This window comes from Centropristis striata, chromosome 7, assembly GCF_030273125.1.
Source record: "Centropristis striata isolate RG_2023a ecotype Rhode Island chromosome 7, C.striata_1.0, whole genome shotgun sequence".
Taxonomy (NCBI): domain Eukaryota; kingdom Metazoa; phylum Chordata; class Actinopteri; order Perciformes; family Serranidae; genus Centropristis; species Centropristis striata.
The window spans coordinates 34,455,395-34,470,957 of NC_081523.1; the positions used below are offsets into that span (position 1 = coordinate 34,455,395).

Here is a 15,563-nt window from a genome sequence, read left to right on the forward strand (position 1 = left end):
AAGTTTTACTTATTTAGCAGTTGTCTGGCTGCTAACATTATCTAACTTTAGCTTTCTAAGTCCCCCGTGCATTTATGTTCCACTGGTTACGGAACACTTCCCTCCACCTCACCATGCAGAAGGGGAGCTCCAAAGCTCTCCACTTTGCTCCTGGTTAAGTAGTTTGCCAGCAGCGTGTAGGGAGGTGGACCCAGTGGGCGCCAAAGCGTGCTGGGGAGGGTTACATTATTCACTAGCACGTTGTGTTCCTAAGTGATTTTTCAGGTTTGCACATATCTATTTTTATGGACAAATACGAGTGAAATACTCACACTATAAAGCCCTGGTATGCCAGTGTTCTTTTTTCTGTTTTCCTGATATCCTACTGTATGTGAGTTTAAACAACAAATCACCAATGTAATGGAACTCTGTTGGCTTTGCACTGTTCTAAAAATATGCATTCAAAATTGACTTTTTGATTATTGACTAATCTGTTTTTGGAGCATCTTTATAGCATCAGGATTGATCTACAAACAATCAATTTAAACATTTCATTTCATGTCATGACTAACCTGAGGCAGCTGTTGCTGTTATCTTGGATTGTACAGTAGTTCTCTCATCATGGAGCTTTGCAAGCAAGAAAAGATTCTCTTCAGATTATCACCAGTCGCCAGCAAACACCTGGGGATTAGTAACAAATACTTTTTACTTATAAACTAAGGATGTTCTTTGGATTAGACACATTTGTTTAACTTTATATATTTCAGTTGTGTCTACTCACCAGGTGAGATCATCTTTGCTTCCATCAATTAAATTACAATCTCAGCACAGAAGACAAACTTGGAGAATATTTAATCTAAACTTGAATTTGAATTAAGGTTCCGTGGGTTGACAATAATTACGTGTCATTATTAATAACGTGTCACTGCTGTTATGCAAAAGTTTATTAGTTTTTGGACTAGACCAACTGAAGGAAAGATTTGATCAATTTCAACATACAATATTTTCCTCCAACAGAGTGGAGAATGTGACAGACATAACTGCCTTTATACCAACAAAGCTACCTCCTGCTATATGCTTCACTCAACAGTTAAAAGAAGCCTTTACCATGTAATGTTTGGTAGAATAAAGTCTCCCTCTGCTGGTCAGAAAACTAAAAAACAAAACTGTCAGCTGATCATTTCCACCTTGTAACCCTGCAGGAATATGATTGGACATTAGGAGGAATAAATGAACCAATGCTTGTGAAGTCGGTTCAAACAGCTGATGCCAAAGAAAAACTTCAGCTTTGCCATTAACTAATATTATACTTAATTTCTGAATGCTTAGTTATGACTTCACATTTACACATGAAGACATTTGATGATAATGATCATACTGAATCCTTCGATACAGAATTTTCAAGCAAAATGCAGTCTTATTTAAAAACAAAACAAAAAAAACACTTTGCTGCCAGTAGAAAAGGCTCAGTCATTCAGTTTTAGCAGTGAAAAACATGTTCAATCTGTGGTTTACTGATTCGCTGTCACCTGAATACAGACCTGTGGATGTGTGTCTATGCTCGTCACATTCTGTTTTATCCTGAGAGAAATTCAGTAAAAGCAGAATTACCTTGCCGTAGTAATAACTGTGCACCTTAGTGTTATTATTTGGACATTAGATTACACATCCATCTCTTTAAAGAGCCCCAATCCCACTATATATATATATATATATATATATATATATATATATATATATATATATATATATATATATATATATATATATATATCTTGTATCGACAGGCTACATAAACCTAATATCATTAGTGTATTTGTAATGGAACAAGAAATACAGAAAAAGCAGTTCAAAAGTTATTAGTTATTATTAGTTATTTTATTTTGTTTAAGACTGTGAATTTTTAACACTGAAGACACAAGATAAAATGTCTCTGTAGTTCTATAAAGACGTCTCTTAGTGTTGAATAAGGCTCGCCAGACATAATTAACCAAAACAACAGGTTTTAGTTTTGTTTAAAAATTGTTAAAGACATAAAGTTATAGTGTCATCTGAGGTCATGGGTAACTTGATAGATGCTGTACATTTGATTCTATGACGTGCCATTAATGGTAATAAAAAAATATGTTTGTTAAACAATATACAAGTAGAAAAATTGAAAAAGAGTTAAGAGATACAAAATACAACATAATACAGCTCTCGTGGATTCTATACATGTAGGGAAAGGCATACATTTCTCTTGAAGAAACATCCCTGAATGAAACTTTGAAGAATACATTTGGAGAAATGACCAGAGTCAAAAATGATTCCAACCTTTACCTTTTCAATAGCATAACATAGCTTCTACTATGCAATAAAAATGATTTATGCCTTTCTCACCAGTTGAGAAGTTATACACTAAGTGTATCAAAATTAAAAAAGAAACCATTTTTGCATTAATACTGAAATTCTAAACTTTAACAGCTAAATTAACTTACATCGTTAGGCAGATACAAAAAATACAACTAACATACAAACCAGTCTGGAAGTTAAAGACTTGCTGGAAAAGATAATAACACAAAAACAAGAATCTTGTCAAAATCAAAATTGTCAAAATTGTTTGTCCAAAAGAAACAACAATGGAAACATCTATGGTGTGTAAGTTCCCCTTCTTTTAGGGCCAAAATATCCCAAACCTGAATAATACTGTTTGTATCTGTTAAAAATAAACATTATTGAAGAGAGAAGCTGAATCCAAACGAAACAAAAAAAAAATGCAGGTCAAAAGTCCTGTCTTAATTCTGTAGTATTTGCTTCACAGAGTTTTGTCACTCAAAACAAATCAACCTTACACTGGACAGACAATAACTTTGGTACATGCCTAGTTAAAACGACACTTTAGCAGCTGTTGGAGAATCTGTTTCCTGAAAATTGAATGGAACTTCTGATCTATCGCAGAAATGAGAGAACTTCCCAAGTCTGATCTAGTGTCAGTCAAAAGTGTCATTTTAAGCCTCAACAGTTATTTTGGGGTAAATATTTGCCTGAATCAAGTTTCATAGTGAACTGGGTTTAAGAAAACCTATTTGACATTCAATTTTGAGTCTGTAATTTCTACACACCATTATTTATTGGTTATTGGTATTGTCAGACATATGCCTGATGATTAGAAGAATTTGAATATAAATAATGTATTTGACCTGATAACCTCCGGCCATGGGTGTGAATGGAGACTAAAGAAGTCTTTGCACTCTCTGTAGTGTACGTCTACTCAACACAGTATATATATATATATATATATATATATATATATAGCACAACAGCACAAGCACAAAATTCTATCTTTGGAGCTTTCTGAAGCTTTTTTTCTTCTCCGGGCTCTGTTTAAATTTTGCTTGATCTCTTGAAATCTCTGTAGAGAATATTAAAGTATTCAGCAAACAAGAGGAATCAATTTTTGTCCTGATGCCAGTCTCATTGTTTCTTCTTCTTCTTCTTCCATCTGTGTCCTTTGCTTTAGTTCGTTGGGTTCAGACACAGACTTTGGGGTCATGATCAAACCTGCGTCCTCACCCTCAATACATCATAGCTGTCATGCTCTCCATTCTTCTTGTTGGTTGTTTGACCCAAATGGGTTAACGGCTTTGGAAGTTTAATGTTCTTTTGCTTTAGATATCTGTATCTACATTTTCCGATTGTGTCTTTTAAGGGCTGATGTGCTGCATCTTTATCCATGAAAGATGAACTCTCCTCTCTGGGTGTTGACATTCGAACCAGTGAACAATCACCAAACAGTTTTAGGACTCTGCAGAGCCTCAGTCAATAAAAAAGTCAAATGAGTTCTTAGGAAAAACTCAAAAATCCATATGATAACAAGATACTGACCATGAACCAACATCCAGGCAAGAAAAATGTGTTATGCTCTCCATTCCTCGTCATCTCTCCACTGTCTGTAATAACAGCACATAAAACAGAAGAATTTTGTTTCCACTAAATTTGAATATTACAATTAGAGCATTTTTGTGCCCAGTTCTTGTTGGAAGTATGTTTTAGTCAGCTGTTAGGTGCCAAAAAAGGAATGGAGCATAGGACAGCTCTTTCAGCAAATAACTGCCCAGAGAGTATATCTAATAGACTGGATTCAACAATGTATAAAATATGAGTTGTCAGGTAACTTATATGAAGGTTACACTTAGTTAAACTAATTGAGGTCAGGCCTTAGATTGAGCTTACATCTTGTGTTTAAAGTGGTACTGTCCAATATCAGTTGGAGGCAGCTGTTATCTAGTGAACGGATGGCTTTCCAAGTTTATCCAGTTCATTAAATACATGCGGATACAGTGCACAAGATAGCGCAAGCATGAAAAAATCCCAATCCAAATTGTTAAAATGGATTATCTAAGATGTTAGGAGGCCAATTTCCTGAGTGTACTTCTTCGATGTTCTACATAATCACTGGATGAGGCATTTGTTTTTCTTTCTTCCAGCCTGTTTCTGCTTCATGCTTTGCAGTTCTCCTCCCAGTTTTTTAATTTCTTCCCCCAGTTGCTTACTTTGTTCAGACATTTTTGCTTCAAGTTCTAACTTCATCTGTTGCATTTCTTCATGATGTTCCTCTTTTGCAACTTGCTCCACAGTGGCGCAGCAGCTGCCTCCATTTTTCTTCACCATGGTGTCAATCTTGGTCAGCAGCTCTCTGACTTGTGTGCGGTTTATGTCATCTTTGTTATTGAGCACCTGGTATCTCCCTCCGCAGTCATCTATGAGTTGTTTAACAAAGTCATCACAATCTTCGATATAACTCTCAAATGACTGATCCTCCAGTTCATTTCCTCTGGTGAATATGAGGATGATGAAATCTCCTGAATTCTTGCCATAAACCTCGTTGATCAGCTCCAGAGAGTCTTTTTCTTCTTGTGTAATGTTCCCGATCTGCAGCAACAGGAAGATCACATGAGGTCCAGGCCACAACATGCTGATGCATTTCTGAAGCTCCTTTCGAATTTCATCCTCAGACAGAGTTGTATTAAACAAGCCGGGAGTGTTGACGACAACGACAGGCCGCCCATCAATCTCTCCTTCTGCTTTCTCACAGGATTTGATCTTTAGCTTTGTGGCGATTGTGGGTTTGAAATGCTTTTTGCCCAAAATGATGTTTGCTGTTGTACTCTTCCCGCTGCCGGTCTTCCCAATCAGCACCATCCTGAGAGGCTCGCTGCTCTCATGTTCACCATAACCTTCCATGGCGCCTCTCTGCTTTACATTCTGCAGTTCAGCTTTAAGTTCTAAGACCTTCTCCATCTGAGCCTTGGTGAACATGTCCTTCATGAAGCATCTGGGTCCTTCAACTCTCATCCTTTCCACATCATCCAACAGCTCTGGGATCTGCTGCTGGTCCCTGATGTTGAGGACAAACTGTCTTCCTCCACAGCTCTGACGGAGCTCCTGGATGGCCTTGTTTTCCTTTAGAAAGTTATCCACATCTGTAGCTGTGGGATCTGACTCCACAGTGAACAGAATCATTGTAAGGTCACTGGCTTTAGAGCTGAAAGTGTTCTGGATGGTCTCCAGCTCTTTCTTGTCTTCATCAGTGAGGGGACCCACAGGAAGGACCAGGATGAAGGCATGGACGCCCTCAGGATCACAGAGGGAGATACACCTGAATGATTCCTCCATCACTTCCTCCTGAGGTTTTCCATTCAATGCAGGCAGCTCCACCAGGGAAACCCAACGTCCACACACCTCTCCCTGATGTTTAACACACTCTGAGCTGGAGACTGAATGAAGCTCTGTCTGACCTAAAATGGCCTTGGCTGCTGAGGCCTTCCCTGCTCCTCTCCTCCCACACAGAACCACGTTTAAAGCTGGCATGCTTTTTTTGTCGTCTTTTTCAGACATGCTGTAGTGTCTTCTTTCAAAGTTTGGAAAGACTTTATCAATGGTGAAACTCATTTCACTCCTCCCACACAGAACAAGGTTTGAAGCTGGTTTCATGTGTTCAGACCCAGACTTTAGTGAGGAAACAACGTCCTTAGCCACTGAAATAAAAACACTGAATTAGAAAAGCCAGCTTTGAACAACAATTGTAGGAACCATTAATGTTTTTTGTTGGTATGTTATCAAATAGTTTGATTAGATCTAGATTATTGCATTATTTTGGACACTTGGTGGCAGTAGTTGCACAGGGTTTTATAGAAAGGGGAATAAGTGACAGAAGGAGAGGGCAGAGGAGGAGGGAGTGCACATAGTTCTCACGAGACCAGCATGCCACTACAACTGGCAGAATAGTTAAACCTGGTATGTTACTCAGATAAACAACTAAAAACTAAACTTGCAATTTTTTAGTGATGATTAAAAGATATTCCCTACATTGGTGTGCATTAATGGCAACTGGGAAATAGATTGGAAGAATTACTGCAATAAATCATATGCTAATCATATAATAAATCATACTTGAGTAAAAATATTCTAGCTCCCCAAAATTTGCAAACTACTCTATAGATCTCAAAAGTAATTAAATAAAAAATATTTAGGCTTATGACTGATGCAGCAAGTCCTCCAAACCATACAAACTCACATGTTCCTACCCTCATATACATCCATAGGGACGTTTCCAAAAACAGCAACCCTGCTGGTTGCAGGAGACCAACACGTCCTCATGAGTAAACATGACGTTCGCCATTGTGAAAAGGCCTCCGTTTTGTTAGCTTTAAGCTACAAAACCAGTTCTAAAAGCATAGGGTAAATAGGTTTATAGTTATAGATCATTTAAAAGTAAAATAAATGCCAGAAGTAAAGTAGTTAAGAAGATGACATAACTATTTGAAGTGACGGTTGTGATGTTTCATGGTGACATTATATTTAATTACATTATTTACATAACATTTTTACTTTTGGTCTCACTATGGACACAATGCCATTCTTCTAGGTGAAAGTCCTGTTTGTTTGACCCATCCACCAACGCTCCAATCATCCATAGAATAATTTTTCTTGCCTCTCACTTTGCTTTCATACTCCATAACGTCACTTCCACCTTGGCGTCGTTCATCATTTATACGGCTGCTAGAGGGTGCCGCTAAAGATGGGTCATACTGCTTAACTGATACCATTAATAACCCATCTATTCATGAAGTTGGTTTAATTGATTACATCTCATACTGTGTCGACCTACTGTAAAATATTGAAAGATTAATTCAGAAAAGATGGTCTCTGTTCAGTTTTACTCACTGCAAGGTGGTAATCTCAGGCTGCTCTGGGACTTCGGGGATTTAATATCTAGATCTGAAAGCACAGAAAAAACAATAATAAATAAAATATTTTGTGCATTTTTAGATACTGAAAAGTGCATTTTTTTGTCAATAAAAAGCCTTAAGTCCACCACTGTAGTCGTTTTAGAATATAATATGTTCAATTGAAATAGTTTTTTTAATTTGAATAAATTTCCATTTTCTGTATTTAAATGATGACCAAATAATTAAGTTTGAATTTAAAATAAAAATAGAACAGCAAACTGAATTTTACTTTTACCCGTCTTTCAAATTTCATCTCAATTTCTTTTTTTCTTTAATATTTAGTTATTTATATAATTTCTGTCATTGAAAGACACCAATGGTAGATTTCTAGAAATTTAGAACAGTTGAATAATAATGTGGCCTGCCGATGTAATCTGGAGAAGTGTCAAACAATTTAAAGACAAAAAATATTCAAAACTTGTAGCTACAATCTGAATATATGTAAACTTCACCATGTATATGTAGGTACAGTCATCAGATGTAAAGTTAGTTGAGCATATAATATCAACAATCCTCCCTGAATAAAATGTGATATGGTAGGGTTTTTTTTGTTATAGCATCAATAATAGTTTGGTTCTTTTAATCATTTTTATAGCTGTTGTAATGTTTATCAAAAGATGACTTATCTTCCTTGTTCATCTTTAGTCTGAACTTCTGACTCATATCTGTGCTCAGTAGAATAATAAAAAGTCTCAATAAATGTCTTAGTACCAATAAACATCAGAGACTGTGGCAAACTTTATAGCTTTGGCATCATCTTTTTAAATATCTGCAAGCATTTACTGTCATGACTTACCTGAGGTGGCTGTTGCTGTTATCATGGGTTGACTATCTCCCATCATGGATTTTTGAAAGTATATTTGAAGAAAGAATAAATTCTTTTCAGCTCAATTCACGTAGTAACTTTGGTAACTGAATAGTGTTTCCAATCCAGCTAATCACCAGTCCTGAGTAGTCAGCATACACCTGAGGATAAGTAGTCATCAATTTAATTATATCTTTCTGTCCTACAATTATACACATTTGTTTAATTAATTAATTTTAATTTTAATTTTAATTTTAATTTTAATTTTAATTTTAATTTTGATTTTAATTTTAATTTTAATTTTAATTTTAATTTTAATTTGTACTGTAAATTCAACAGTCTCCTCATCAAATTAGATAATTTTTGTTTCCCATGGTGAAATTACAAACTTTGCTATGACGCCAAACTCACCTGGGAAACTTTTCTCTTGGAGTTAACACTTAAAAAGCAAGATCATTTTAATTAGTTATACTGAATAGCCTGGCCAAAGGATTCTCATACCAACCCGTCAGATATTTGATATTACATTGTTATTTACATACAGTCCTTGACTTTACCTTCACGTCGCAATAGAGCATAGGCCTGTACTGTCTGCTGGAGATATTAAACTCTCATGACAAGATAATCACAGAACCATACAGTCTGTCTGTCTGTCTGAGAACACTATAGTGTCAGCTCTTTCTGATACTTTTCATACCACACCTCAATGTACATAGGTCAATGCGCAAACAAGTACAGTTTTAATAGATGTTTCTATTAAAATCACCATTCTGTGTATATTTTTTTCTTTTTCATACACCTGTAGTTTACTTACCAGAAATTGTTGCTGCGTCAATTTTCCATCGAATGAAGAAACATGCTAACTTCACACTGATAACTGACTCACTGACCGCTGCCTGCAAAGAGCAGAAAGAAGGCGGTCAGGAGAAAAGGAGGAACCTGATTAGAAAATATTAACAGTGAACTTTATCCTCACTGTAATCATACACTGTGTCAATAGCTAATCAGTAGCTAAACTCACCTGAGACGACCTTTTCTTTAGCAAAAAAAGATGGAGAAGGTTAATCCAACATCCAGGAGAGAAATATACTCTTTTTTTTTCTCTTATGTATGTTGCCTTACCAAAATTCTGGCTCAGAACATAAAGATTTCTTCATGGTTAAACTGTCAAATCTTATGCTGTTATTCAGAAATTGCCACTTATAGACTGAAGCTATGAACATAACTGGAACATAAATGAAGCATAGACTCAACGAGCACCAGACTTTTAAAAAAAACAAAAGTACAACATGTCCCTCTCAAGTTGTGTCAGTGCTCACTTGTACACCTCTCACAAAGATGGAGCTTTTTTTATCTCCCACTGCGTCGTCATTTAGTGTCACAGTAACTTTCAGTAGCCCTGGAGGTCCATCTGCCCCCCCCCCCCCTTAAATGCATTAGTTCTAGATTTAGATCTAGATTGAAACAATGCCTGCAATCCTTTGTTGTTCCACATGCCTCTTCAAAGAGGCCTCTGACTGAAAGGTGCACTTTATCTGTTTCTTAATGCTTTGTGTATGTAATTTGTCATTTTAGGTATGAGGAATTGTTAATGAACGTCAGAAGGACAAATGACATCCAAACAAGTTGTCAAATTGAGTCTAGTGAGGAGAGAACTGATAGATATGGCAAAAAAATCTTTTTTTTCACACAATTATTTAATCCGTCTTACAATATAAACACAAAAGTGACTGTTGATTGTGATATAACGTATTTTTTTAAAATGAAAATGCAAAAGGTGGCTGCCTGGAAGAAATAAAAACATTCATGATAAAGAAAAATGATTATTTGTTTGGAAATAGCGTAAACTGAAATAAAGTAAAGATCCAAATGAGAATGTGAAAATGCTAAATGAATGTGAACACTGATCTGAACATACATCCTGATCTTTGCCCTGCTGCTTTTATGAATATGATCCATCCAGACTTGGCAGGGATTTGTCACACTGCAATAAATCTGACCTTTGATATGCAGTTTGAATTTACAAGACACCTATTTTGTTCTAGCAGCCCAGAAAACCCTGCTGCTTAGTTACTTTATAGTTTAGTTTCTGGAATATGACAATATCTTAACCAACAGCCAGATTATAAGGAATATTATTTACTTAGTTGAGCTGGTTTCCTATGTGGAGTACTTTATGCACTTTTTTCTTTGACAAAGCATCTAGTAAAAATCTGCACAGTTAAGTTTGTGTCAGAGACTTTATCTTCAGTTTATCTTTAATCAAACTGCCGGTCAAAGTTCTGCTTTAGACTGTTAATGTGTGTTATTATTTTATTACGTTTCACTGGATCCTGTCCAGCGTCAACAGAACTTGAGCTGTGAAGAGTTAATGATAATGTTACCATGTTTTATTTTTTCTGTTCATGAATTTACACTATGCTTAGATCTGATAGATGGATGGACACAGACAGATAGATAAACACGTTGATTCTGTGGAGTTGACAGAAGGATTTTAATTGCATTTTTGTCATGAAAACTGAAAGGTATATCTTGAATGTTCCTCTGCTGCTTTTATGATTATGATCCTCCCAAACTTGGCAGTCACTTGTGACACTCCTTGAAACCTGAACTTTAACAGCAGTTTGACATTCAGGAAAGGAGTTTAAATTAGTAGAAATTGTAGTTGAAGTAGTTGTTGTTGTTTTCTAAATACAAAAACAGCAGCTTCAGGTCTTTTTGTTTTCCTAACCTATTTTGATTTTAAGTGATGGAATTTAATACTGATGCCACTTTATTCATCAGCATTGTTTTTCATCAAATATATATATATTTTTAAATGTATCTGAAAGCTGTGTGTTTGGTTCTGCCAGCACTAACTAAGAGATCTTCTTTATTACAAACACAAAGAACAAAGAAAACCACTACCTTCAACCACAAGCAAATATTTATAGGGAACTTTTAATCGCACATCAAAGTACTTCCTTATTTATGCACATCTGTTAGTAGAAAAAGAAGATTAAAAAAACATACCAAAGTCTTCTACAACAATAATATTTTTTACATAGTAAAATTACAACAAGATACGTTGAATCACAGTAGAGTTCTACATTCTAAAAATATCAAATCAAAGAGGACTAACAACAAACAAACACAAATGTCACACACAAAATAAAGACTTTTGTATCCAATCGGCACTTCCACTCCGTCATCATTTGGTTGTTTATATTCTGATGAACATCCTGATGCAGTAAATGTGTTCTTGCTGTGTGAAATCAGGTTTGAAATAGATTTTTATTAACATTTACAGTTTTGTTGCAGCAGCATTTTGAGTCATTCAAATTGTGTAATCGTGATTTATTGATAAACCAAAAGAGAACTACTGACATTTTAAACGAGGTAGTAACAAGATTTCATCCAAAAGCACCATTGACACATGTCCTCATTCTGCCCCCTTTATTAAAATTACATATTTCATTTTATACAGCAAAGTCGAGTTTAAAAAAATGCTCTCACTACAATGAAATGTTAAAATTGCGAATAACTACATCACACTTAAATTTGGGCTCATTGAAGAGTCTCAGCTTTCCAGTCATACCAAATTTATACAACTCACAGACTGTTTAGGGACCCCAGGATGCAGAAATATTCACATACATAGGTCAAAATAACACATTTTACTGCAGTAAAAAATTGGTCTGCTTTTTTCTCAGCATTAAGTGGGCTTATCTGTCGAGAGGAGACTTGTTGGTACCCATTGAACCCATTTTCATTCAGATATCTTCAGAACAGAGTGGTGATTTAAAAATGACCATGTCAGTTTTTCCCTTTCTAAAATATAGTCTAACTTGTTGTTTGGCCTTGTTTGACCTCTCCACAACAAGAACTAAAACTGAGTCCACTACAGCAGGCCTGCTGTCAGGTCTTGCCATGTCACTGGATCTCAGTGTGCTCTTAGGGTGCATATCCTTAGCTGATGCAGATACCTGTGGTTCAGGATGATATTACTTGGTGACACATGAAACAAAAAAAGGTAGACTTCTGTGTGTAAAACTACCCGGATCTTCCATATACGCTCCTGTACTGTGGGGCCTCTTGAGCAAGCGCACTAGATTTTTTTTAGCCCTGCATCCAAGTCGCTTGGTCTTGGGGTCATTCACATGAACTGAAGAAGGAAATTTTAATCTGGTTGGGCTACACTTTACAAATTTTAGGACATAATAAGGACATAAAAGTGCTATTAAGTGTTGGGATTGGGGAGTTGAGGTCTGGCAAAAAGCATATCTGCTGATTTACAGATGTCTCTTTCCCAATAAAAAGTCTATAGGAAGAAGGTATCACGTTACAGAATAGGAAGCTATAATTTCACTGTTGGCCACTATGTCAAATTGGCCTCAAAGCCTGTCGCTCTTCCTTTTGGGTGGCTTCGTGGGAATTAATTCACTGCTCAAAACGTCATTACTCATTTGTTTACTGCTGTATTAAAGGGGACGGTTTATTAATAGCATTTTTGGGCAAAAATTCAAAATTAACCTTTCAAAAATGTAGCAACTAAGATCCAAGCAGTCACCGAGAGGCTAAGGACTGGGAGTTTTGCTGCATTGTCTGACGTGCTGTACTAACAAAATAAACATCTGAGTTTAAGGATTTTATTAATGTAGAAAAAACTATCTTTTGATAACGTGCTTAAAGTAATAAAAAAATGAATCACAGCGATCCAAAGTAATAAACAGCGGTCAACAAAAAATACGGCCTCCCAGTGACTCACCCTCTCTCTCTCTCTTTGTTACCTGCACGCCGTGCCAGTGCACAGGTGAATGTATTAACTAGAGGTTACCGCCCATAATCCTGTGATACAGCATAACAGCACGAGAAGGTATGAAGCCTATATTATAAAATGCATTAAGAAGTAAAAACATAAATCATGAATTATATGGAAACTCTACACACAGGTCTCTACAGTGTTGTCAGCTGTAATCAGAAGAAGTTTGTTTAAAGTTGGTTGTGAAGGTGAAAATATTTACATTTTACTTTTATGTTCTTCAGGCAACAGTTTCAACTTTCAGATTATTATTATCTGATGTCATGAGGAGCACAGAACCAGTTGAGTTCAGACAGACTTTTTCTGTCCTCTCTCTGTTCACATATCATAAATATTATTATACAACATGTTATTCTCAAACGTGAAATCAGATCTGTGAGCACCAAACCGAACTCATTCATTATGCTTAACCTCTCATTCCAATTTGGTGTTCTGATCATTTTAATCTGCAGTAAATATGAGAACCTTGAACAGCTCAGAGACAGAACACAGGCTGCAGCTCACAGCTGAACTGGGGTTTTAATTGTACATTATCTTTGTCACACACTTTAACAGAATCATGTTGAGATTCCTGAGACTCTGTTTTTTGTTTTTTTTGGCCCACCACCACCCCCCACTTTTAGAAGACAACTTTATTTTTATTTACATAACAAGAAAAGGTCAAACAACTTAAACAGAAAATAAGGAAAATAATTTAAAAAATAAAAATAAAGAGTAGATATTTACAACACCAGTTGTTGTTAACGTTGATTTCTGATAGTTAATAGGTAGGAGGAGGGTTATTGTGTGGCCATACATATATGCTGATAAGCAAATCAGCAGACAGACAGACAGACAGACAGACAGACAGACCAATGGGGGAATTTTATGTAAATGCTACGTATGAGTGTGTGTGAGTGTGTGTGTACTTTGTATTTATAAGTGTTTGTATGTGTGGATATTTCAGGGGGGGGGGGGTTGCAAAGTTATAGTTATATATATATATATATATATATATATATATATATATATATATATATAACTATAACCCAAATATGGAATAAAAAAGTATCTATTTACACCTCATAGCCTATATATATATATATATATATATGAGGTGTAAATAGATACTTTTTTATTTCATATTTGGGTTATTTTGGTTGTTATAGTTTGGTTCTTTTTTGTTGTTTATTTAAAATATCACAGTAACTGGGTCACTTATTAATAATAAATAAATAAATAATAAATAATAAATAAATGAATAATTAGCTCAATATAATCTAGTATTTCAGAGCAGCTGGCCGACATTAGACCGTGTTCTCTGGAGGTAAATTAAAAAAATAATTTTCATTTGATGATTATGGTTACCTAACTCGAGCTCCTACTAGTGTCTAGTATTGTATACAGTCTATGCTCTGTGTTCAACGGCAACAAACTCCGTTAATGTACGACATAACTTCATTTTTGTGAGTATAAAGGGTTTTAATGTGTTTTGTTATGTTCCCGTTGCTGTTGTAACTGAGTCTGTGGACATTTTAGTCGTGTTTAGTTTGTTGTAGAGCGATTTATAGAGATTTATATCTAAATATTAATGACCTAATGCTTGATTTCTAACGTTTCTAACGTCCCTTCTTTTTAAATGTTTGCAGTATAATGTTAGCTAGCTAAGCTGCCGTTAGCTAAATTATTTAGTAATTTTCTGTATTTTATTCAACGATATTAGATAGTAAGTAAGTAACGTTATGAAGTGTGAAATATTTCACTTGTTCTCATGTAGTCCGTCTGTTGTTTTGATGTTACAACTGACTTTTCATTAGAATTTTTGTTTTCAAATTCAGATAGTTAAAATAAGCTTTTAGAGTGAGCTTGCTAGCTTTTTTTTTTTTTTTTTTTTAAATGCTTAGTTTTAATTTAGTTTTTATTTTAGAGTTTCAGTGTGAGTTGTGCTCAGAGTTTACATTTGTCTTTTGACTCCTTCAGGACATAACAGGATGTTTATTAGTCTGAACATTTGACAGTGGGTTAACAGCCATAATTCACTCAAAGAATCATATTATTCATACATGGCATATGGTCACAAATGAACCAGTTTTACTAGAAAAGACTCTAACCTGCATGTTATTGTTATATATAATTATTTAGAGCTATCCTAATTACAGCCAGCCGTACAGATAAACTTTACTCATTCTGTTTATCCTCACACTCTGTCAAGACTCTATTTTCAAGTTTTACAGTCAAGTTTCTCTCTGTGGTTCTGCAGATCCACCCATCTGTGGAGAGCTGCTGGATGCTTCTGTAGCTGGTCTTCTTTTAAACTGACTGATTAAAACACAAGCCAAGAAAATTACACTGTGGCTTGTTTTATGTGAAGCTGTTGCAGATTCCTGAGACATAGCCAGCTTCAGTTCAACAATTTTTGTCAGATAAACAAATATTTGTCCAATGTCTCTGCATCTTGACCAGAAACCATAAGGGTTCATAACGGAGGCTCTTTCTGTTATTTTCTGAATTTGTTTTCTCTAGTGTAACGTCCCCCGTCGTGGCTACATTTTCTCCTGAATTTACGTTTACATTTATCCATGTTTGCTCCAGATGCCCAGTCGTCTTGCTTCGTCCATTTTATCAAAGGTAGTTTTTGGAGGTGAGGTAAGTAATCGTCTTGTGTAATTAGATTTTTGTTGTTGTTACCAGATTTAGTTTTAAGAATTTTGTTATAGAACTTAACTGT

The 15,563-nt window shown here is 35.4% G+C and overlaps 1 protein-coding gene across 1 annotated transcript; it reads right to left on the reverse strand.

The window, feature by feature from the left end:
- Positions 1-1,823: 1,823 nt before the first annotated feature.
- Positions 1,824-5,856, reverse strand: LOC131974932 (GTPase IMAP family member 7-like). Its single transcript, XM_059337440.1, has one exon. It carries the CDS (start codon positions 5,854-5,856, stop codon positions 4,411-4,413), a length of 1,446 nt encoding a protein of 481 aa, XP_059193423.1. The 3' UTR covers positions 1,824-4,410.
- Between the last annotated feature and the right edge of the window lie 9,707 nt (positions 5,857-15,563).

Coding starts and splice junctions, on each gene's coding strand:
- LOC131974932 (XM_059337440.1), bottom strand. CDS start 5,856: ATGTCTGAAAAAGACGACAAAAAAAGCATGCCAGCTTTAAACGTGGTT.